The sequence below is a fragment of the Hippopotamus amphibius genome, chromosome 15 (assembly GCF_030028045.1).
Source record: "Hippopotamus amphibius kiboko isolate mHipAmp2 chromosome 15, mHipAmp2.hap2, whole genome shotgun sequence".
Taxonomy (NCBI): domain Eukaryota; kingdom Metazoa; phylum Chordata; class Mammalia; order Artiodactyla; family Hippopotamidae; genus Hippopotamus; species Hippopotamus amphibius.
The window spans coordinates 3,648,162-3,673,206 of record NC_080200.1 but is presented as its reverse complement, the minus strand read 5'-3'; the positions used below and the strand labels follow the sequence as shown (position 1 = coordinate 3,673,206).

Sequence of the window (25,045 nt, the reverse complement as noted above, 5' to 3'; positions counted from 1 at the left end):
AGCCCCTGTTTGGGGGAACTAAGATCCTGCATGCCTCATGGTTCGGCCAAAAAGAGAGAAAAAAAAAACTTGGTGTACCCCTCCCAAAAAATAATAAATTAATTAAAAAAAAAAAAGAGAAAAAAAGAGAATGACTTGGAGAACCAGCCTTAAGGCAGGTTCTCCATTTTACAGATAAGAGGACTAAGGCTAGGGGAGAGGAAGCTTCCTTGCCCAACATAGCACAGCATGGGTGGAGCTGGGACTCCTGAAATCTAATCTGACAGCTCTCTAGCCGTCTCATCTCACCTGGCCAGGAAAATGGAACACAGCTGTGGCTGCCATCTTGCCTGCAAATGTGTACATTAGATTCACCCAGGGGGCTTCCGTTGCCTTCCCTGAGACTGACTTCATTGGTCTGAAGAGGGGCCAGGCATGGTTGCTCAAAGTTTTTTTTTAAAGCTTAACTTTTTTTTTTTAAGAACTTTTATTGAGATACAGTTAACATACAATAAACTGCATATATTTAGAGTGTACTATTTGGTATCCCAATCTCCCAATTCATTCCCCCCCAACCCTCCCCGCTTTCCCCACTTGGTGTCCATATGTTTGTTCTCTACATCTGTGTCTCTATTTCTGCCTTACAAATTGGTTGATTTGTACCATTTTTCTATAGTCCACATATATGTGTTAATATACGATATTTTTCTCTTTCTGACTCATTTCACTCTGTATGACAGTCTCTAGGTCCATCCATGTCTCTACTAATGTCCCAGTTTCATTGCTTTTTACAGCTGAGTAATATTCCATTGTATATATGTACCACATCTTTTTAATCCATTCATCTGTTGATGGACATTTAGGTTGCTTCCACATCCTGGCTATTGTAAATAGTGCTGCAATGAACATTGGAGTGCATGTGTCTTTTTGAATGATGGTGTTCTCTGGGTATATGCCCAGGAATGGGATTGCTGGGTCATATGGTAGTTCTGTTTTTAGTTTTGCAAGGAACCTCCATACTGTTCTCCACAATGGCTGTATCAATTTACATTCCCACCAGCAGTGCAGGAGGGTTCCCTTTTCTCCACACCCTCTCCAGCATTTACTGTTTGTCGATTTTCTGATGATGCCCATTCTAGGCGGTGTGAGGTGATATACCTCATTGTCATTTTGATTTTCATTTCTCTAATAATTAGTGATGTTGAGCAGCTTTTCATGTGCCTCTTGGCCATCCATATGTCTTCTTTGGAGAAATGCCTATTTAGGTCTTCTGTCCACTTTTAGATTAGGTTGTTTTTTTGATATTGAGCTGGACAAACTGTTTATATATTTTGAAGGTGAATCCTTTGTCTGTTGATTCGTTTGCAAATATTTTCTCCCATTCTGAGGGTTGTCTTTTCGTCTTGTAAAGCTTAACTTTTTTTTGAACAGGTAGTGTTATCTACCTGGCTCAAAAGTCAGAAGTCTGCCCCAGCTACCTGATATCTTCCTCCCTGAAAGTTGGCCACTGTAACAGTTTCCTGTGTCTCTTTAAAGATTCTGTGCAAATACAAGCAAAAATTTTAGCCTCACTGACACCTTTTGTCTCTTAATATCTTGGTCCGTGTCAATTACATGTACATTTCCACTCTTTAGCCACTGCCCTGGCCACCTCTGTTATTTTCTTTAGCCCCTTTCTGTTGGGCAACCAGATTGTTTCTGTTCTGTGGCCAACACAGGTACACACACCTCTGTCCACGTGGCAGTGCCAGGGTGGGACTGACTCTGCAGTGGGGTTTCTGTCAAAGGGAAGATGCCTCTTGAAACCCAGCAGTAATTGACAAATTGCCATCTACAGGGGTTTTGCGCCACAGTATTGACACAGGTGAGACCTGGGAGCTTGTTAGACGTGCAGACTTTTGCTCTGCTGAATCAGCACCTGTTTTGAACAGGCTCGCAGGTACGAGTCAAGGACTGAGAGGCAGGGCTCTAGGAAATTGGGGGTGGGGGTGGTCAGAGGGCAGGTGTGACCCCGGACGTCCCCCTGGCGGAAAGAGAGGAGCAGACTGTACCCTGACTATTCCTCGTGTTCACAGTGCCTGCTTCTGAGAAATGTCTACCAACGAGACAGAAGCCACTGCCAGCACCCAGGTGTCAGCGGAAGAACCGGTACCGCAGGTGAGGCAGGTCTGGGATCTGTGCGATGAGGCTTCCCACGTGGTGGTGCCTTGGCGGGCAGCTGCTGGCAGCACAGGGGGGTCGAGAGATACCCTTCCAAGTGGATTGGGCAGAGCCATTATACTAGCCCTTAACAGGTGCCCCACTAACAAGTGGAGTTGGGAGAACTGGGGGTTCCAAGGGTGATAGGGGAACAGGGATACAGCTCTGTTTGAAGCTGTCTGGCTCCCTTGAGGCAGACCTTCCCTGCAGTTTCTCTTAGGGTCCTCCTTTTAGGAAGCCAGTTTGTATTCCACCTCCTCTCTCCAGTTTAAATAAAAGCCCCTTTTAAGAAGCAGCTTTTTAAAAATAAGGTATCGGGACTTACTAGGTGTCGCAGTGGTTAAGAACCTGCCTGTCAATGCAGGCGACATGGGTTCGAGCCCTGCCCTAGGAAGGTATCACATGCTGCGGAGCAACTAAGCCCATGTGCCACAACTATTGAGCCTGTGCTCTAGAGCCTGTGAGCCACAGCTACTGAGCCCATGTGCTGCAACTACTGGAGCCCATGCTCTGCAATGAGAGGCCACCACAATGAGGAGCCCATGCACCACAACGAAGAGTAGCCCCAACTCGGTGCACCTAGAGAAAGCCCGTGTGCAGCAACAAAGACCCAACACAAGCAATAAAGAATAAATCCAATAAATAAATAAATTAAAAAAAATAAAAATAAGGTATCATTCACATACCATAGAAGTCACCCTTATGAAGAGTTACTACTCGGTGATTTTTAGTAAAGTACCCAGTTATGCAGCCATCAACACCACGTGGACATTTTCTTTTGTTTTCTTTTTTAATGTTTATGTAATTTTGGCTGTGTCGGGTCTTAGTTGTGGCACGCAGGCTCTTTTCGTTGCGGTGCGAGGGCTCTTCATTGTAGCATGCTGGCTTCAGAGTGCATGGGCTCTGTAGTTGTGGTGCATGGGCTTAGTTGCCCTGCAGCGAATGGGATCTTAGTTCCCTGATCAGGGATTGAACCCATGTCCCCTGCATTGGAAAGCTGATTGTTAACCACTGGACCGCTTTGGAAGTCCCCACACTGGACATTTTTTTATCTCCCCTAAAAGAGACCCCTACCCATTCGCAGTCATTCCCTATTTCCCCTCCTCCTGGTAACCCCTCATCTAAGTTCTGTCTCTATGGATTTGCCTATTTGGACATTTCATAGAAATGAAAACATACACTGTGAGACCCTTTTGTACCTGGCTTCTCTCACTGAGCGTAATCTTTTTGAGATCCATGTGTGCCGTAGTATCTGTCATTGCTTCATTCCTTTTTTATTTCTATTTTTTAAATTTTTATTGGAGTCTAGTTGATTTACAGTGTTGTGTTAGTTTCTGCTGGATAGCAAAGTGAGTCAGTTATAGTATACATACATCCGCTCTTTTTTTAGATTCTATTCCCATATCGGTCATTACAGGGTATTGAGCAGAGTGCCCGGTGCTCTATAGAAGGTCCTTATTAGTTATCTCGTTCATTTTTTTAAATTGTGGTAAAATACATATAACATAAAAATATACTCTTTTAACTCTTTTGAAGTGTGAAGGTCAATGGCATTAAGTATGAGGGTGAGTCTAAAATTATCTGCACTCTGGCTGTAGAATTTATAGAAGTTTTGATATAACCGGAGTTATATTATCCACACTCCAGTTATATTAAAACTTCTATAAATTCTACAGCCAGAGTGCAGATAATTTTAGACTCACCCTCGTATATTCACAGTGTGCAACCATCATCACTGTCTTATTCCAGAACTTTTTCATCACCCCACATCGAAACCCCGTACCCATAATAGTCACGCCCATTCCCCTCTCCCCCAGCCCCTGGCAACCACTCATCTGCTTCCTGCCTGGACTTAACCTATTCTGGACGTTTCGTATACATAGAATAAGTAGAATCATTTTATAAAAGTAGAACCTTCTGCGTTAGGTCCCTCGTAAGTGGAATCATACAGTATTTGTGTCTGGTTTAGTTCACTGCGTATAATGTTCTCAAGGTTCATCCATGTTGTAGCGCATATCAGAATTTCCTTTTTAAGTCTGAATCCTATTCCATCGTGTGCACGGACCACATTTTGTTTATGCATTCATCGGTTGATGGACGCTTGGGTTGCTTCCACATTTTAGCTATTGCGAATAGTGCTGCTCTGAACACGGGTCTACAACTATCTCTTTGAGATTCTGTTTTCAATTCTTTTGTCTTTATACGCGGAAGTGGAATTGCTGGATCGTATGGTAATTCTATTTTTAGTTTTCTGAGGAATCATTGGAATGTTGTCCATAGTGGCCGCACCATTTTGCATTCCCACCAACAGCGCACAAGGGTTCCAATTTCTCCGCATCGTCACCATTGCTTGTTAATTTCTGTTCATTTGATAGTAGCCATCCCAGCAAGTGTGGGTGTGAGGTCGTATCTCACTGTAGTTTTGCCTTGCATTTTCCTAATGATTTGTGATGTGGAGATTGTTTTCTTGTACCTCTTAGCCATTTGGAAGCTATGTACTTTTTTATATTAATTAATTAATTAATTGTTTGCATTGGGTCCTTGTTGCTGCACACGGCTTTCTCTAGTTGCCGCGAGCTGGGGCTACTCTTCCTTGTGGTATGCAGGCTTCTCATTGCACGGGCTCTGGACGCACGGGCTTTAGCAGTTGTAGCACGCTGGCTCAATAGTTGTGGCTCACAGGCTCTAGAGCGCAGGCTCAGTAGTTGTGGCTCATGGGCTTAGTTGCTCCACGGCATGTGGGATCTTCTCGGACCAGGGATCGAACCCATGTCCCCTGCACTGGTGGGCGGATTCTTAACTACTGTGCCACCAGGGAAGCCCTGGAGTTTATTTTTAAAAACATGCTTTAGATCACATTTTCTTTATCCATTCACCAACTGATAGACATTCAGGTTCTTTCCACGTCTTGGCCATTATGAATAGGGCTGCCGTAAACATTCGTGTTCAAGTCTTATGTGGACGTGTGTTTTCCTGTCTCTAGCGCAGTGGTTCCCAGCCTTTTTGGCACCAGGGGCTGGTTTTGTGGAAGACAGTTTTTCCATGGATTGGGGGTGGGGGGATGGTTCAGGCGGTAATGTGAGCGATGGGGAGCAGCAGATGAAGCTTTGCTCGTTCACCCACCGGCCCAGTTCCTAACAGGGGATGGGGACCCCTGCTGTAGAGCAGAATTGCTGGATTGTATGGTAAATACGTCATTAACTTCTGAAGAGACCTCCTGGGCACACCCTGGAGAAGGACTGCCTGAGTCCAAAGTCCAGCTTTGCCACTGGCTGCTTTTGTGAACTTGGGTGACTTCCTTAGCCTCACCGTGTCTCAGTTTACCCATCTGTAAAATTGGAAAAATACCCCCAATCTCCTGGGACTGGAGATTAAGTGAGCTGCAGCACAAATGCTACAAGTAGCCCCTGTGAGAGTTAAGTCATCTGCCTGCGTCTTCACATGGGTCATCTTTGCAACTCCTTTAGGACAGAAATGACTTCCCATCTTGTGGATGGGAAAACTGACGCTCAGAAGGGCTGCCCTGACTTCTCAGTTCTGCTCTGGTAGGCGGAGAGCGGCCATATTCAATATGTAAATGAGTGGGCGTAGCCGTGTGCCAACAAAGATTTATTTATAAAACCAGGTAGCATGGACTATTATTTAGCCATGGAAAAGAGCAAAGTAGTGACATGCAGTGCAACATGAATAAGCCTTGAAGACATGCTCAGTGAGAGACGCAAACACAAGTGGACAAATGTTGTGTGATTCCACTTATAGCAGGTCCCAGAGGGCTCAGATCCATAGAGGGAGAAAGTCGGTGGAGGGGGGGGGAGGGAGGGCGGTCAGTGTTTCATGGGGACAGTTTGGGAAGATGAGAAAGTTCTGGAGGCGGATGGTGGCGATGGCTGCACAACAGTGTACATATACTTAGTGCCACTGAGCTGTGCACTGAAAAACGATTCGAGGGCTTCCTAGGCGGTGCAGTGGTTAAGAATCCGCCTGCCAATGCAGAGGTCACAGGTTCGATCCCAGCTCCAGGAAGATCCCACATGTCGCGGAGCAACTAAGCCCGTGTGCCAAAAAAAAAAAAAAACGATTCGAATGGTAAATTTTATGTTATGTATATCTTGCAACAATTTTTTAAAAAGAGGACGGAAGCACTGAGACAGGCTACTACATGGGTGAACCTTGAAAACGTTACTGGGTGAAAGAGGCCAGACACAAAAGGCCACATGTGTGATTCCATTGATATGAAATGTCTAGAACAGGCAAATCCACAGAGACAGAAAGTGGATTCACGGTTACCAGGGGTGGGAGGCGGGGGTGTGACAGCCAGTGGAGAGAGGGTTTCTTTTTGGAGTGATGAAAAAGTTCTAGAAAAAAGTTCGAGACAGTGAGCGTTGTACAACCTTCTGAATACACTAAAAACCTCTGACTTGTGCATTTCAAAATGGTCAAAGTTTATATGGTGTGTGAAACTAGATTTCAATAGTGCTGTTGGGGAAAAAAACAGGCAAGAAGAAAAAAATCAGGTGGTGGGTGGGACTTGGCCTCCGGGGTCCGTAGTTTTCTGACGTCAGTTTTAGACCCCGAGCTCCAGGACAGTGGGGTTCTTGTGTTTTGTCACTGCCCCGGCACACAGTGGGTGTCAAGGTCAGGTTCAAACAAGTGGGCTGCGGGGGCCAAGATAAGGAAGCGCCTGGAGGAACCTGGGAGTTCCTGGCTTGTGCCACCTCGTGGGTGCAGAGGGACGGGGAGGGGAGCCTTTCCCGGGCCTGATCCGCCCTGCCCGTAGCCCAGCGTGGTGGACCGCGTGGCCGGCATGCCCCTCATCAGCTCCACCTGCCACATGGTGTCCGCCGCCTACACGTCCACCAAGGAGAGCTACCCCCACGTCAAGACCGTCTGCGATGCGGCCGAGAAGGGCGTGAAGACCCTCACGGCGGCCGCTGTCAGCGGGGCGCAGCCCATCCTGTCCAAGCTGGAGCCCCAGCGTGAGTGAAGCCTGGGAGAGCTGTTTCTCGGCAGGGGAGGCGGGCCGAGGTCTCTGGAGCGTCCTGGGGCCCTGGGACGGATGCGCATGCGCAGTAACCATCAGCTAATCTGTCTCTCCGCACCTCCCCCCCCCCCCCCCCCCCCCCCGCAGTCACATCCGCCAGTGAATACGCCCACAGGGGGCTGGACAAACTGGAGGAGAATCTGCCCATCCTGCAGCAGCCGCCAGAGAAGGTGACTGACCTCCACCGTGGAGGGCGGTGCGGGGATGGGGGGATGCTTAGCAGAGACGGGGGCCTACCTGGGTGCCTACCTGGGTATCGAGTCTGTGGTCCCCCCTTAACCAGAGCAGACAAGTGGGACAGCTTCCTCCCTGACCCCTCCTCTGTCTGTCCCCACTCCGACCCCCACTGGGCAGCTGGAGGAACATTCTGAACACCAGCCAGATGTGCCCCAACCCCCCTGGTGTCGCCCACCTGGCCCAGAGCAAAAGCCAGAGTCTTTCTCCTCGCCCCACCTGATCTGGCCCTGCTGCCTCCCTGCCCTCCCCAGCCACCTCACTTGCTCCATTCCATCCGCCCTGGCCTCTGTCCTCCTGTTCAATCACATGAAGTGCCCGTATGTACCAGACACAGTGACGGAGGCAGAGTCCTTGCCCTCATGGAACTTTCTTCTTTTTTAAATTAATTAATTAATTAATTGGCTGTGGTGCGTCTTTGTTGCTGCACGCAGGCTTTCTCCAGTTGACAGAGCCAGTGGCTACTCTTTGTTGCAGTGCGCAGGCTTCTCAGTGCTGGGGCTTCTCTTATTGTGGAGCACAGGCTCTAGGCGCAGGCTCAGTAGTTGTGGGTCTCGGGCTCTAGAGCACAGACTCAGTAGTTGTGGCACCCAGGCTTAGTTGCTCCGTGGCATGTGGGATCTTCCCTGACCAGGGATCGAACCCGTGTCCCCTGCATTAGCAGGCAGATTCTTAACACTGCACCACCGGGGAAGGCCTCCCTGGATTAACTTTTAAAAAAATGTTTCTGCTGTGGAACTAAACTGCTTCTTTGTCTCCCCGGCGGGGTTGAGGATACAAACTGTCTGCTTTGTTGCTGTGTCCCGTGCCCATCACCCAGCCTGACACGTAGGAGATGCTTATTAAACGCTCAGGTGCTTCATCACCACTTTTGCCTGGTGGGGTGGGAGTGCCGTGCTCAGGCATACCTGTTCATGTTGAGAATCCTCCTACCAGAAGTAGGTGTTCCCTGGTCGCGGGGAGTGGGGACAGGCCAGACACTCCTCCAGTTCCCTTAGGTTTTAGGCTGAGACCACCTACTCTGTCAGGCAGCTTATTCACCTGCTAGCTCTCCAGCGCCTCCTGTCGGCCAGGGACCGCTATATATCATGTCCCCCCCAGGGGCAGGGACCACTAAACATCAGGTCCCCCAGGGGCAGCCCCGTTACACAGAAAAGGATTGGGCTGGGGAGCATTGGAACGGAACCTGAACCATGTCTTACCCAAAAGGTCATTAACAAGCTGGGCATGTGGAAGGTGAAAACGGCCATATCCACAGAAGAATGGAGAAACATCCCCAGGAGCTACCTCCTTAGGGCTGGGGGTTTGCATTCTCCTCCAGTCCTGCCGGTGTCACCAGGCCAGCATTCCTTCTGTTTATAGACTGGATGAGCTCAGGGTGACATTGGACAAGGTCGTCCAACAGAGCAGCCGCTCTGAGCTCTCGACTTCATGGGAGGCGCGCACTCTCTTTTTTTATTTTGGCCAAGCTTGTGGCTTGCAAGATCTTAACTCTCCGACCAGGGACTGAATGAGGCCCTTGGCAATGAAAGCCCAAGTCCTAACCACTGGATTGCCAGGGAATTCCCATCATGGGAGGCTGTCTTGATTCTGGACCCTGTGAGCTTCCCCTTCAGGATGAGATAGCTCTCCCTGGTCCTATGGGACAGTGGTGTTCAGAGCTGGGATTTGAGCCTGGGCCAGCGTGAGCCAGGTGACAGTGAGCTTAAGACTGGTGTTCAAATCTGATAATCGCTTCCTCTCCCCCGCAAAAAGAGACTGATTCACATGAATAGGAGGGTCTAGGTGTTGAGAGGGGTGCCAGCTTGAAGGGTAGGACGGGGTGGGGTGGGGTGGGGTGGGGCTGGCATGGTTTTTAACTTTCCAGAATGCTCTGTCCCTAAAGCGCTATTTAAAGACTTAGATTCAAGAACACCAGGCATGAATCAAGAGTACCCACTGTGTGTTGGAGTGGCTTTCTCCAAGGATGCAATGCAAATCTGGCCCTCTGCCTGTTTTTGTAAATAAAGTTTTTTTGGCACACAGCTGCGAACGGCGGCTTACACATCGTCCATGGCTGCTTTTGCTTGAATACCGGCAGGGTTCAGTAGTTGGGACAGAGACCCTCTGGCCTGCAAAGCTGAAAATATTTACTATCTGGCCTTTCTTGGAGAAAGTTGCCAGCCCCCTTTAACCAGTCAAGGTTAGAGGCAGTAGAATCAAAATACCAGGTTAGGACGTCCCTGGTGGCACAGTGGTTGAGAATCCGCCTGCCAATGCAGGAGACATGGGTTCGAGCCCTGGTCCAGGAAGATCCCACATGCTGCAGAGCAGCTAAGCCAGTGCGCCACAACTGCTGAGCCCATGTGCCGCAACTACTGAAGCCCATGCACCTAGAGCTTGTGCTTCACAACAAGAGAAGCCACCGCAATGAGAAGCCTGCGTACCACAATGAAGAGTAGCCTGCACTCGCCACGACTAGAGAAAGCCTGTGTGCAGCAGCAAAGACCCAATATGGTCAATAAATAAAATAAATAAAAATAAATTTATATTAAAAAAACCTCCAAATACCAGGTTAAAATCCAGGTTCTGTCCCTTAGCAGCTAGACACCCTCACACAAGCTGCTAAGCCTCTCTCGGCCTTGCTTTCTCTTCTGTGAAATGGGTATGCTCCTATGTCTTGGAGGTTTGCTGAAGTGGGTTAGTTGCCTGAAGGGTGAGATTGGTGCCTGGTTCATACCGAGTGTTGGTTCTTAATGTCTAAATACGAGCTTCAGGCATCCACAGAATGCTGTGATGTTTTGGGCACATTACCCGTTCACAATGGGGCGTTTAAGGTCGTTCATGTGTTAAATTGGCAGTTAATGGAGACAGAATGGTTGGTTATTTGGGCATGTTCATAAAATCCCTCCTCTTGCTTTATTTTTGTGTTTTGTTTTTGGCCGCACCGTGTGGCTTGTGGGATCTTAGTTCCCCGACCAGGGACTGAAGCCCTGCCCTCGGCAGCGAGAGCACAGAGTCCTAACCACTGGACCGCCAGGGAAGTCCCCTCCTGTTGCTTTAGTGTAGCTCTGAGCATCTCACTCTAAAGCAGCGTCCCTCTCCCTCAACACCACTGACACTGGGGCCGGTCATTCTCCTTGCGGGGCCATCTCAGGCACTGCGGGGTGTTGAGCCGTGTCCCTGGACCCCACCTGCTCATCCCCCCCCCAACCTGTGGCTCTCCATATATACATTACTAATAAGAAAAAAAAATCAAATTGTATACTTCAAATATAAGCCAGGAGCCCCTCAAGGGGTGATGACCACGGATGTCCCCAGACACCGCCTAGTGTTCCCTGGGGGCAGAACCACCCTGGATGAGTAAAGCTCTCCTGGGGGACTTAAAACACTGATTACCTATTCAAACAGGATTGTAGTGCTTCGTACAGGATTGAAACGGTCCCTTCTAGGGATGTCGCTAGTTTCTGGTGTCACGCTGATTCAGTGCTTGAGCCAAGCAGTGTTCCAACCCTGTGATTTAGCAGGTTAGGACTGCTGTAACAGGTGCCGGTGCTGGGGGAAGGGGTGGGGTTTAAACAACAGACATTAATGCTCTCACAATTCTGGAGGCTGGAAGTCCAAGATCAAGGTGTCAGCAGGGCTGATTTCTCCTGAGGCTCCTCTCCTTGGCTTTTAGACGGCGGTCGTCTCCCCCATGTCCTCACGTGGTCTCCCCTCTGTGCGTGTCTGTGTCCTAATCTGTCTCTTTTTTAAATTAATTAATTTATTGACTGCAGTGGGTCTTCGTTGCTGCATGCATGGCGAGGGGGGAGCTACTGTTCATTGCAGCATGCAGGCCTCTCATTGCAGTGGCTTCTCTTGTTGCGGAGCACGGGGTCTACGTGTGCGGGCTTCAGTAGTTGTGGCATGTGTAGTAGTTGTGGCTCGCAGGCTCTAGAGCGCAGGCTCAGTAGTTGTGCACAGGCTTGGTTGCTCCACGGCATGTGGGATCTTCCCGGACCAGGGATTGAACCCATGGCCCCCGCATTGGCAGGCGGATTCCCAACCACTGTACCACCGGGGAAGCCCCCTAATTGCCTCTTTGTATAAAGACATCAGTCAGAGAGGATTAGGATCCACTCTAATGGCCTCATTTTACCTTAATTACTGCCTTAAAGGTCTCAACTCCAAATACAGTCACATTCTGAGGTCCCGGGGGTTAGAGCTTCAACACCATTCAGCCCGTAACACCATGGGAAGAAGAAATGGATGCCCACAGAGGTCAAGTGACTTGCCTGAGGCCACACAGCTAGAATATATCAAGCCAGGGACTCTAACCAGGATTTCTGGCTCCAGAGCACGTGATTTTAACAGCTTTCACCCTCAGGGTCACCCGGAAGCTGGAGCTCCTCCTTTCAGCCCACCTGGAGTTTGGGGTGCAGGGGTGGGGGTACCCAGGTATGAAGGGAGAACAGAGACGCTGATGCTGGCCTTTCTCGTAGGTCCTGGCGGACACCAAGGAGCTCGTGTCGTCCAAAGTGTCGGGGGGCCGAGAAGCTGTGTCCAACATGGTGTCCAGCACCAAGGACACCGTGGCCTCCCGAGTGACCGAGGCAGTGGACATGACCCGGGGTGCTGTGCAGAGCGGTGTGGACATGACCAAGTCCGTGGTGACCAGTGGCGTCCACTCGGTCACGGGCTCCCGCGTGGGCCAGATGGTGCTGAGCGGGGTGGACACGGTGCTGGGCAAGTCGGAGGAGTGGGTGGACAACCACCTGCCCATGACGGACGCTGAGCTTGGTGAGTGCAGCCCACGGCGCTGGGACCCCTCCCCAGGCCACCCGACATGGGGTCCCTCTCAGCCACCAGGGGTCTGTCCATCACATGCTGTCATCTCGTCCCTGCCCCCTCTCCTCATCCCTCTCAGCCCTCCTGGACCAGCTCGGGTCCCTCTGCCCTGGTCTATGATGTCTGTCCTCCCGGCAGCAGCCTCCAGAGGGCGCCTGTGAGCACTCAAGTCTGGCCTCACCCCTCCTCTGCCCACAGCCCTCCAGGGCCCCCAAGAGCCCAGATCCTCCTGCAACCCCGCTTGTACTTACCCCCCTGCCCTCATTCATTCATCTCCAGCCACACTGGCATCCTTGCCCATCCTTGACCGTGTTCCCACCCCAGGGCCTTTGCGCTGGCTGTTTCCTCTACCAGGAGCTCTTCCCTGATATCAGATGGCTCGTTCCCTTCCACCTCCAGCTCTGTGCTCAGATGCCACCTCCCCGTAAGGGCTCTAAAATTGCACCCTCCCTCGTTCATATTGTGTCCTGAAACCTCTCCCCGGCCCGGCTCTGATTTTTCCCTTTGGCGCTGGTCATCAATTCCACAAAGCAGAGGTTGTGTCCCGTGTCCAGGTCGGGGCCTGGCGCTCGCAGGTGCTCAAATCCCAGAATAAAATCACTCAAACTCTTCTTCGTGCCCACCCAGCTCCCCTCAGGCATCAATTTGTTCAAATGTGCCTTGAGCGCCAGCTATATGCCAAGCTCTCTTCTAGGTCCTAGGGATACGTCAGTGAACAAAGTTCTGCATTCATGGAACCTAATGTCTAAAGTGTACAGAAACGATATTAAAGGAGATATTTCTGGGAGGTGACGTTGCCCTGAAAGGAGGGAGGGAGTGAGCTGTGCAGATGTCAGGGCAGAGACGCAGGGAAAACAGACTATGCGTGGCGTGTTGGGGAACAGGTTGGAGGAACAGGGAGGAGGCCCATGTGGCTGGAGCGGAGTGAGGGAGGGTGAGAGAGGGAGGAGGGGAGGGCAGGAAGGGGAGAGGGCAGGTCCTGCGGGGCCTTGTGGGTCATGGGGAGGACTTGGGCTTTAAGGTCCAGCCCTGGAGGGCTGTGGGCAGAGGAGGGGCGAGGCCTGACTCAGGTGCTCACTGATGCCCTCTGGTGGCTGCTTTTGGGAGGACAGACTGGAGCGGGGAGGGTTCAGAGCTGGGGGAGTCAGGGTTCAGGTGAGCTGTGATGGAGCTGGACCAAGTGGTGGCAGGAATAAAGAGAAGTAGACAAACTGGGGATGAAAGTGTTGAGACAAAGCAGCCAGTCCTACTCATGGCCTCATAACGCACGGCTCTTGGGGTTGACCTTGGCCCCGCCTTCTAGAGACGGCCATCCTTTGCACATGTGCCGGGAACTCCCAGACCTGCCAGCGTTGCAGACTCCAATGTCCACGGCAGCAAGGGCCCATGAGGGCCACGTGTAACCAGACACCATGTTCCATCCAGAGCAAGCAGCCTCTCGGCTCCAGCGGACTTTAGCCAGAGCTAGATTGTTTGAATGAGATGCCAAATATTTGTGATGGCTGGAAAGAACCCAGAGTAGGTCAGGGTTTCCCAACTGCGGTGGTCATTGGGGCCAGCTCATCCTCTGTGGGGGGCTGTCCTGAGCACTGTGGGGGGTGGAGCAGCATCCCTGGCCCCCACCCACTCGACGCCAGGAGCCCCCCAATTGTGACAACCACAGATGTCCCCAGACCTCGCCCAGGATCACCCCCAGGTGAGAACCAGAGCTTTGCCTGTTCTAGAACTCCATATAAATAGAAGCATGGGAATTCTCTGGCGGTCCAGTGGTTAGGACTCCACGCTTTCACTGCCGAGGGCGCAGGTTCGATCCCTGGTCAGGGATCCCACAAGCCTCATGGCGTGGCCAAAAAAAAAAAAAAAGAATTAAAAAAAAATGCAATCGTGTGCTTTCCTCATGGGTAGACAGTGCCTAATCACCGTCAATCTCTTTTTCCACTGCGATTGCAATGTGTCACTCTTCTAGCTGTAAGCTGGAAAACTTCCATTGACACAGTTCTCTGCTGCAATCTGGATTACCCTAAGGTATAGTTTATAGAGGAAAAGCAGGGCAAGTAGCTTACTTTCCCCCTTTTTATTTACTTTGGCATTACGGGCTCGTTCACCAGCACCGTCCAAGGGTGCATAACGACTTTTTACGTTATAGGTTTGAACACACAGGTTAACATGGTATATTTCTTTTTTTTTTCTAGTATTTATTTATTTTTTATTTATTGGCTGTGTTGGGTTTTCGTTGCTCACACAGGCATTCTCTGGTTGCAGAGAGTGGGGGCTACTCTTCATTGCAGTGCACAGGCTTCTTATTGTGGGGGCTTCTCTTGTTGCAGAGCACAGGCTCTAGGCGCATGGGCTTCAGCAGTTGTGGCACGTGGGCTCAGTAGTTGTGGCACACGGGCTTAGTTGCTCCTCGGCATGTGGGATCTTCCTGGGGCAGGGATCAAACCCGTGTCCTCTGCATTGGCAGGCGGATTCTTAACCACTGCGCCGCCAGGGAAGCCCAACATGGTATATTTCGATCTGAGGTATTTATTTTATTGACACTTCACTTGTCCTATTCGTTTCGATTGCTTGGAATTGGCTCCTCAGTTTGGCTCTGAGACCCCGTGATTCTCCCTGGGATTCCTCAGCAGAAAATCATGGTCCCTTGCTTTCTGGAGAAACTCGATTTTCTAGTTCGGGTGATGTTCTAGGTGGGGTGATGTTCCCGGCGGGGCAGAGTGGGAAAATGTTCCAGGCGGGACAACATTCCAGGTGAATGATCATAGCATGTGGCGTGAGCATAGCATGTCGCTTGTGCCTTGTGTTTTCAAAACTTGACTCTGAACCTCTTGAAGGAAGGGACCTGGCTGAAGTCTCCCATCCTGTACCCCAAGTTCGCTGCTTGCTGACCCCTCGTAGTGCTCAGACCGAGTAAGACTTGGCTGTGGGTCTCGGCCCCCAAAGGGAGGGGGAGAAGCAGGGTTTGCTGGGAGGCAGATTGTGAGCCAAGCTTGGTAGCCACTTCAGAGAACAGATCTGTCTGACCAGCTTTGATTTTCTGCATTTTCCTTTTTGTCCATTCACTAAGGATGAAATCACCGTGCACAATGGTGCTTGAGGTACCAGGGTGGTCTGTGAGTAAAGGTGCCATGGCGTTAGAGCTAGGATGTTCCTCGTGGGCTCGGCCAGGAGAACAGCCCTGCTCCCCTCCTCTCCCAGTTCTCCCCTTTGCCAAGGACACCTGCCCCCTCCAGGGGCCCTGCTGGCTTGCTCTGACATGCCTGGACTCTGCCAGACATCCTTGGCCTAAATAACGAGGCTGCTTTCACTTCCAAGCACAGAGCTCCAGGGTTCCCAGAGGGCCGTGGAGAAGTTCTGGCCATCAGGAGGGATTCAGAATGTTGCTGGTTTGGGTTTAGACTTTGGAAACCTACCTTTGGTAGGAGAATGGGGCACAGTCCGTTTTCCCCAAGATGCTGGCTTTTATCTTCGTTGCCTCTAAACATCCCAGGTGTTTGTTTTGTTGTTGTTGTTGTTCAGTTTTTAATTTATTTTTTATTTTTAATCTTTTTGTAAATCATTTTATTTTGTTTTTTAAATTAAAAAAATTTAATTGAAATTTAGTTGATTTACAATGTTGTGTTAGTTTCAGGTGTACAGCAAAGTGATTTGGTTATATCTATTCTTTTTTAGATTCTTTTCTATTATAGGTTGTTACAAGATATTGAGTATAGTTCCCTGTGCTATACAGTAGGTCCTTGTTGATTATTTTGTTCAGTTTTTAAAATGTCATCATGAAATGACTCTTCTGCGACATCCTGTCCCCCCAGCCTGTTAGACTACCTCCAGGCCATCTCTGACGCACCTCCTGCTTTTGTAAATAAAGTTTTATTGGCACACAGCCACACCCCTTCATTTACATTTAGTCTATGGCAGCTTTTGTATACCAATGGCGGAGCTGATTAATTGCACAGTAGAGCCTGCAAAGCTGAAAATGTTGACTGAACTGGCCTCTTACAGAAAAAGTTTATGAATCCCTCAATAAGAGTATGTTCTCCTCAAATTTTGTAATGTTTATAGCGTCAACAAAAATCAATAAACAGTCAAAAATAAGGATAGAAAAGAGTTTTATTTGAGCCAAACTGAGTACTATACGCCAGAAGCCCGCTTCCCAGATAACTCTGAGAAACTGCTCCTGAGAAGCAGGGCTTTCAGCGCAGTTTTTTATCTTCGCTGAACAAAGAACGTTAAACAAGTCAGGGTCACATTTCTTCAAGAATGCAAAAAAAGAATAAAGAAAAAAAAAACAGATCAGCATGTACACAGCGAGTCAGTATGGCCTTGGCACCTAGGAAGGAGTCTTATCATCAAAGGAGGACCAGCATTTTGGTGTCCCAGGAAGAGGGGCATTTAATCTTGATTTTTAAAAGAAAATATTTGGGCTTCCCTGGTGGTGCAGTGGTTAAGAATCCTCCTGCCAATGCAGGGGACACAGGTTCGATCCCTGGCCTGGGAAGATCCCACATGCCACAGAGCAACCAAGCCTGTGCGCCACAACTACTGAGCCTGAACTGAGGGCCCTCGAGCCACAACTCTTGAGCCCATGTGTCGCAGCTACTGAAGCCCGACTGCCTAGAGCCTGTGCTCTGCAACAAGAGAAGCCACTGCAATGAGAAGCCCTCGCACCGCAACGAAGAGCAGCCCCTGCTCACTGCAACTAGGGAAAGCCTGCGTGCAGCAGCAAAGACCCAATGCAACCAATAAATTAGTTAATTAAAAAAGAAATTGATTTGGCTGTGCCAGATTTGCGTTGTGGCATGTGGGATCTTTAGTTGCAGCATGCAAGCTCTTAGTGGAAGCATGAGGGATCTAGTTCTCTGATAAGAGACTGAACCCGGGCCCCCTGCGTTGAGAGCGGGGATCTTATTTAGCCACTGGACTGCCAGGGACGTCACTAATCTTGATTTTTAAGACAGACATTCTTTACTTCTGGCCATTGTGCCCTTTTCTTTAATAATTAAAGTAGATGTACAAGGTACATTTGATAGGCTATGAACAGGCTATTTTAGCTAGCATCAAATTCAAGTTAACTTAGGTATAAGCCAGAATGACTTCCCTATCTATATCTTAATATGTGAACACTTTTTTTATCAATATAAACAACCAGATTCCCCTGATCGAAAGCTTACCTTGACCGAGCAAAGGGGTCAGTGACACCATGGGGGATTTTGTTGCTTGATTTTCCACTGTCTTTCTTTCTTTTTCTTTTTTTATAAATTTATTTATTTTTGGCTGCGTTGGGTCTTCACTGCTGCACACGGCCTTTCTCTAGCTATGGAGAGCGGGGGCTACTCTTCCTTGCGGTGTGTGGGCTTCTCATTGTGGTGGCTTCTCTTGTTGTGGAGCACAGGCTCTAGGCACACAGGCTTCAGTAGTTGTGGCACATGGGCTCAGTAGTTGTGGCACATGGGGCTTTGTTGCTCCGCAGCACGTGAGATCTTTCTCCGGACCAGGGATCAAACCTGCGTTCCCTGTATTCACAGGCGGATTCTTAACCACTGCGCCACCAGGGAAGTCCCCCAGATTCTTTTAGAGAGGGAACTTTAAACAGATAAACTACAAAAAGGTAATAAGAACAGCTAAACATTCGTTCATTTATGTGCCTTTTTGAATGCAGGCTAGTGCAAATTTCCCTTTTTTTTTTTTTGGCTGCACCATGCAGCTTACAGAAACTTGGTTCCCCAACCAGGGGTCAAACCTGGGCCCATGGCAGTGAAATTGTGGAGTCCTAACCACTGGACCACCAGGAAACTCCCCAGATTTCATGTTTTAGGCAGTTCTAACGCAAGTCGTCCTACAGAAGGGAAACTGAGGCTTACTGGCCAAATCACTTCTGCATGCAGGGGGCTGCAAACATTTTCTTGACAGGCCATGTAATAAATAATTGTGGCTTTTTTGGGCCATGCAGTGTCTGTCACAACTATGCAATTCTGCCATTGTAGCACAAAAGCATAGACAGTAGGTAGATGAATGGGTATGATTGCGTGTCAATAAAACTTTATTGATAAAGGCATGTGGCATTCATCCCAGGGGCTGTAGTTTGCAGAACCTGCCATAGGGCCTTACAAAGCCAGTGATTTCTTAGGACCAGATTGAAACCCAGATAGGGTTACTTAAAAATTCAAACTTTAATCACCACTGTATTAAAGTTTAAAGGGGCAGGATAACATAGGATCAAATTATCAAGACAGGTGGATTTCCATCCTGTTGCCTTGTAACATTATGAGTATTTTCTGGACTGCATACTCCTGACTTTTCCTTAACTGCTGTGAAAATGGTTCTCCTGTGGCTCAGACTTCTCCTCCCATCGAGTATCATGGTTAAGAATGTGGGGCCTGGCTTCGAATCCTGATTTGCAACGTCCCAGCTGTGTGGCCTTTGGCAAGTTGCTTAACCTCTCTGAGTCCCCGTTTCCCCATCTGTAAAAATGGGATAACGGTGCCTCCCTCTTAGAGCTGCTAAGATTTAACAAGAATGCCTGCAAAGCACCTAGAACCTTGTGAAAGATTGGTCACTCTTAATATATGGTAGGTGCCAATACAGGCAGGACTGGCCAACTTTTTTCTGTAAAGGACCACATAATGAATACTTTAATCTCCACAGGCCAGGAGGCCACGTATTCCACCTCTGTAGTTTGAGAGCAACTGTAGACAACGTATAATGAACATAGACGGTTGTATTCACAGATCGGGTTGTCCCAAGGGCCTCAGTTTTCAGACCGTCCCGCTAAAAGCCTCTTTTTTTTTTGGCCATGCCTTGCAGCATGTGGGATCTCAGTTCCCTGACTGGGGACTGAACCTATGCCCCCTGCATTGGAAGCATAGAGTCATAACCACTGGACCGCCAGGGAAGTCCCTAGCCTAAGGCCTCTTAATCCTGGGATATTTGGTCCCCATCATCCCCGTTTCGCAGATGGGAAAAACCAAGGCAGGGAAGTCCTTCTTTTCACTTGCAGGCCCGGGGCAGAAACTCGGCCTTCACGCGCTTCTCCTGCCTTTCCTCCCACAGCCCGCCTCGCCACGTCCCTGGAGGGCTTCGACATCGCCTCGGTGGCCCAGCAGCGGCAGGAACAGAGCTACTTTGTGCGTCTGGGCTCCCTGTCGGAGAGGCTGCGCCAACGGGCCTACGAACACTCTCTGGGCAAACTGCAGAGCACCAGGCAGAGGGCCCAGGAGGCCCTGCTGCAGCTGTCGCAGACACTCAGCCTGGTGAGGCCTGCGATGACGGGGGCGCTGGCCAGCCGTGTGCCCGCCAGCGAGCCCCGCCCCCACCAAGCCGCGTGGCTCCTTCCTCCGCGTTCCGCACATACACCTGGGCTGGCTCACAGGGCCGCGGTCCTGGATGAGTTTGCCAGGGCTGCTGTAACAACGTCCCACACAGCACACTAGGCAGCTTGAACGACAGGCATGCATTGCCTCACCGTTCTGCAGGCTGGGAGTCCAAGATCAAGGTGTCTGCAGGGTTGGTTTCTGCTAAGGCCTCTCTCCTGGGCGTGTAGACCGCCGTCTGCTCTCTGTGTCCTCGCCTGGTCATCCCTCCCTGTGTGTCTGTGTCCTAATAACCTCTTTTTATGAGGACACCAGTCATACAGGATTAGGGCCCCACCCTAATGACCTCGTTTTAACTTCAGTAGCTCTTTAAAGACCCACATCCTGAGGTCCTTGGGGTTAGGGCTCCGAGATATGAATTTGGAGGGGACATAGCTCAGGCCATGATAGGTTGGCTGGAGGCTGGGCCCCTCGGCGGGGGCACCTTCTCCATCAGGCCAGTTCAGGCTTTCCCCCACCTGCGGTCTCAGGGCTCCAGCTGCAGCGGGAACCCATGAACACTTTGTTTAAAGTTGGTTTTATGGAGGTGTAATTTACATGCAAGAAACATCGCCCCTTTTATTTATTTTTTTAATCAAGTAAAAAAGTTTTTATTTTATTATGATTATTTTGGCTGCATCAGGTCTTAGTTGCGCGCAGCACGCGGGATCTTTGTTGAGGCACGTGGGCTTCTCTCTAGTGGTGGCATATGGGTTTTCTCTCTTTAGTTGTGGCGCGGGCTTAGTTGCCCTGTGGCATGTGGGATCTTAGTTCCCTGACCAGGGATCAAACCTGCGTCCCCTGCTTTGGAAGGCAGACCCTTTACCACTGCATCACCGGGGAAGTCCCAACATCACCCCTTTTTTTTTTTTAAAGAATTTTATTGAGATATAATTGACATACTATAAACTGCATATAAAGTATACAATTTGATTTTTTTTCCTTATTAGTAATGTATATATGACAATCCGAATCTCCCGATTCATCCCACCCTAACCCCTCCACTGCTTTCCCTGCTTGGTGTCCATACATTTGTTCTCTACATCTGTGTCTCTATTTCTGCCTTGCAAACCAGTTGATCTGTACCATTTTTCTAGATTCCGCATATATGTGTTAATATATGATATTTGTTTTTCTCTTTCTGACTTATTTTACTCTATATGACGGTCTCTAGGTCCATCCATGTCTCTACAAATGAGCCAATTTCGTTCTTCTTTGTGGCTGAGTAGTGTTCCATTGTATATATGTGCCACATCTTCTTTATCCATTCGTCTGTCGATGGACATTTAGCCAACATTACCCCTTTTAAAGTGTCCAGTTTGAGGGGTTTTACAAATATCTACAGACATGTAAGCACCACCGCAGCCAAGAACATTTCCATCACCCCAAAAATTTCCCTCCTGCCTCTGTAGTCAAATCCTGCCCCACGAAGTTTTAATCTTTCTGTCCTCTGAAGAGCTAAACTTCTAATTTCTTTCCCTCTTTGCTTAGCTTCTACTAGGTACTATCTCTTCTCTCCTTTTTTAAAAATTTTAATTGTGGTAAAATACACGTAAGATTCACCATTGTAACCAATTTTAAGTGCACAGCTCAGTGGCGTTAAGGACATTCACATTGTTGGACAACCATCCCCGCCCTCCATCTCCAGAACTTTCTCATCTTCCCAAACTGAAACTCTGTCCCCATGAGACGCTGACTCCCCATCCCCTCCTCCAGCCCCTGGCCCCACCATCTACTTCCTGTCTCTGGATCTGACTCCTCTAGGGACCTCCTGTGAGTGGAGTCAGATAGTATTTGTCCTTCTGTGTCTGGCTTCTCTCACAGGTCCTCCAGGTCCATCCACACTGTATTACATGTGAGAATCTCCTTCCTTTTTAAGGCTGAGTAATATTCCATTGCAAGAGCTTTTTAAGCCTCTGCTGACACTCCATCTACTTGTGTCCCGTTGGGCAAAGCCAGTCACGTGGCCAGGTCCACTTGGGTGGTCGGTAGGAAACAGGCAAGATGGGAGGAGCTGCAGAGAATCTGTGGCCACTTTCTTTGCAAGTACCACATGGGCATGTGTGTGTTGATGATCGTGAAAACCACAGCCTGTGGAAACCCTGTGTGAGAACAACAGCATCCCTCCCTCTTCCCTCCCCATCTCAGATGAAAGGACGCCCCCCACCCACCCCGGGCTCCCTCGGGAATCCCATCTCTCCCTGGATTCCTGTGGATTCCCAGGGGCTCTGCCAGCTTCTGTCAAGCATCAAGGCAGCCTCTCCCTTTCTCTTTCTTGCTCCAGATGGAAACCGTCAAGCAGGGCGTCGACCAGAAGCTGGTGGAGGGTCAGGAGAAACTACACCAGATGTGGCTCAGCTGGAACCAGAAGCGGCTCCAGGTCCTGGAAGGGGATGCGGCCAAGCCAGAGGTACCCACCAGGGGGGCAGCATGGGATACTTGGGGCCCTGACTTCCCGCTTCCCACCTCTGCTCGATGGACCTACCTGCCCAGAATGCTTTCCCCAGCCTCGCCTCCCATTAACTGCCTTCAGGACCCGGTGACACCTCCTCCAGGAAGCCTGCCTGGATTTCCACTCTTGGGTACGAGCGTTGCCTCTGAACCATGGGACACCTGAGAGTGATGGGTCTCGACCTGCTGAATTCTAAGCCATGCCACACTTACTTGAGTCCTAATTCCTTCCCTCCCTCATCCCAGCATCCTGGTTTCCCCCTCTGTGAATAGGATATAGGACCATCTGCAGGGCTGTTAAGCTGAAAGGAACACGCGTGTTCACAGCAGCATGAGTCACGTCAGCCAAAAAAGTGGAAATGGCCCAAATATCCTTCAGCAGGTGATGGATAAACAGCCGTGTCCTTCCACACATGGGAGCATCACTCAGCCATGAAGAGGAGAGAAGCCCTGACACTTGCTACCACGTGGACAGACCCCAAGGACATGATGCTCAGGGAGAGAAGCAGACATAGGGTGTGATTCCATTGATGGGAAATGTCCAGAACAGGCAGATCCACAGACACAGAGAGTGGGTTCCTGGTTTTCAGGGGCTGGAGGGGGGCGCGGATGGGGAAGAAGTTTCTTTTGGGGTGATGGAATGTTCTGGAATTAGAGGTGGTGGTTGCAGAACCCAGTGAATGTACTAAAAGATCACTGAATTGTAAGCTTAAAAGGGTGAATTTTCTGGTATGTGAGTTATTTTATATACATGTACACACACATATACATTGATATATAATAAGGCACATAGTGCTAAGAAATGGTATTTATAAAGCTATCGTGACTATCTCTATAAGTGCAAAACTCTTCAGCCTTCAGACCCCACCCACCTAAAACCATCTCCCTTCCACCCCAGCTGCTGAACGCAGCAGCCAGAAAATAGATATTGAGTCTGTCGGCACCTCCTTGCCAGGTTCAAAGCCAGAGTCCTCAGCTGACCGGGCTCAGGGCACAGTCTCGCCTCCCAGCCTGCTTTGACCTCCTCCCCGGCCTGGGCAATTTTTAAGGATCCCACCTCAACTGCTGTCTCCCCCACTGCTTACAACTCCTGCCTAGAAAGTTCTTTCAGACCTTCTCTTTTTTTTTTTTTTAACTTTTTAAAAAACTATTTTGTTGAGATATAAAATTCAGTATCCTGTACTTTAAAAAAGCTTTGAGGTATAATTCACATACTGTACAATCGACCCATTTAAAGTGTACAGTTCGGTGGTTTTTAGTATAGTCACAGGTGGTGTGACGGTTGCCGTAACTCAGAGCATTCCCATCATCCCAAAAGGAGATCTTCACCCCATAGCAGTCATGCCCCGTTTCCACACCCTCCTCAGTTCCCTCAACCACAGGCGTACTTTGTGAATATTTCATAGAAGTGGAACCACCCTGTGTGTCCTCTTCTGTGTCTGGCTTCTCTCACTGAGCATCCTGTTCTCAAGGTGCACCCACGTGGCAGTGGGTGTCAGTGCTTCACGCCGTTTTATAGCTGAGGATGTTCTGGTGTGTGGAGGGACCACATTTTGTGTCTCCATTTGCCAGCTGATGGGCATTTGGGTTGTTTGGCCGCTGTGAATAATGCCTTTCTGAGCATTTACAAGTCTGCATAAACACGTATCTTTGTTTCTCTTGGGTGGATGCCTGGGGCGGGATTGCTGGGTCATGTGGTAACTCTGCAGTTGACCATTTTGAGGGACCTCCAGACCATCTTCCAAAGTGACTGCATCACCGGTGACATAACGAGGGTTCCAATTTCTCCCCATCCTCGCCAGCACAGGGGTGAGGTGGGTGTCTCCCTGGGGGTTTGAGCTGCACTTCCCTAATGACTGACGAGGCTGAACATCTTTTCACCTGCGTATTGGCCGTCTGCGTATCTACTCTGGAAAAATGTCTAGGCCTGTTTTTCGGTTTGACTCGTGATTATCTCACACGGTTTGAAACTCAAAGAGCCCGCGTTCTGAAACCGCACCCCACCCCGCTTCATTCTTGACGTCCTCTCCTGGGGAAAGGTTTTTTCCCCAAGGTGGGCGGTAGAACCCTCGTTTTCTCTCTCCTGGGCTTTGGGTCCAGTTACCCCCAACTCAGAGGGTCCTGATGGTCGCCCCCCCCCTTCTCAGCAGGTCGAGTCCCAGACGCTGGCTATGTTCCGTGACATCGCCCACCAGCTGCAGATCACCTGTGCCTCACTGGGCTCCAGCCTCCAGGGGCTGCCCGCCCATGTCAAGGACCAGGCGCTGCAGGCTCGCCGCCAGGTGGAGGACCTCCAGGCCACCTTCTCCGGCATCCACTCCTTCAAGGACCTGTCCAGTAGCATCCTGACACAGAGCCGTGAGCAGGTGGCCAGGGCCCGTGAGGCCCTCGACCACATGGTGGAATATGTCGCCCAGAACACACCCATCATGTGGCTGGTGGGACCCTTTGCCCCCGGAATCACCGAGAAAGCCCCAGAAGAGAAGAAATAGGAGAAGCAGGAGGGAGGCTCAGAGGGCTCTATCCTCCCCGAGGGGCTGGCAACTGGCTCAGGACCCCTCACCGGGAACACACGTTTCTAACCCTTCCTCCCAGCTCACCTCAGCTGCCACCTTGGGAAGCCAAGGTCCTCGAACCCGACCAGTCCCTTACCCTCTCTGAGCTGGGAGGAAGCATGTCTGAGCCTAACAGTAGTCATTAGGATGAGATTTCCAGGAAAAAAGTTTTTTCTAGAAGCTTCCAAAAAAAAATTTTTTTTGTTTTCTTCCTTAAAACCCAGGAATATAGATCTTACATCCCACTCCTTTTTCTACATCAAGGCCCTGGATATCAGCCTCGAGCTAAGGGGCTTGGACTCCTGATAAGTGGGCCTTCTGGGCATGGGGCGGTGCAGAGCAGCTGACACTCATTCTAGTGCAGAAGGGGGCTGAGGCCTGCCCGTTGGGGCTTCAGTGTTGCCTTAATAAATTTTACTTGCAGCTAAGTC

At 49.7% G+C, this 25,045-nt stretch overlaps 1 protein-coding gene across 5 annotated transcripts in view; it reads left to right on the top strand.

Annotated features, from left to right (window-relative positions):
- Positions 1-25,045, top strand: part of PLIN3 (perilipin 3) — a 26,614-nt gene extending 1,569 nt beyond the window's left edge. Inside the window, exons 2-9 of one of the 5 annotated variants that reach the window (XM_057708482.1) lie at positions 1,817-1,918; positions 2,055-2,136; positions 6,956-7,154; positions 7,307-7,389; positions 11,917-12,214; positions 19,310-19,509; positions 21,893-22,018; positions 24,207-25,045. In XM_057708482.1, the coding sequence (XP_057564465.1) occupies positions 2,071-2,136; positions 6,956-7,154; positions 7,307-7,389; positions 11,917-12,214; positions 19,310-19,509; positions 21,893-22,018; positions 24,207-24,551 (1,317 nt within the window). In that variant the 5' untranslated portion in view covers positions 1,817-1,918; positions 2,055-2,070 and the 3' untranslated portion in view covers positions 24,552-25,045. Of the gene's footprint in view, positions 1-1,697; positions 1,919-2,054; positions 2,137-6,955; positions 7,155-7,306; positions 7,390-11,916; positions 12,215-19,309; positions 19,510-21,892; positions 22,019-24,206 lie in introns of all 5 variants that reach the window. The other 4 variants (XM_057708480.1, XM_057708481.1, XM_057708483.1 and 1 more) reach the window with 4 other exon arrangements.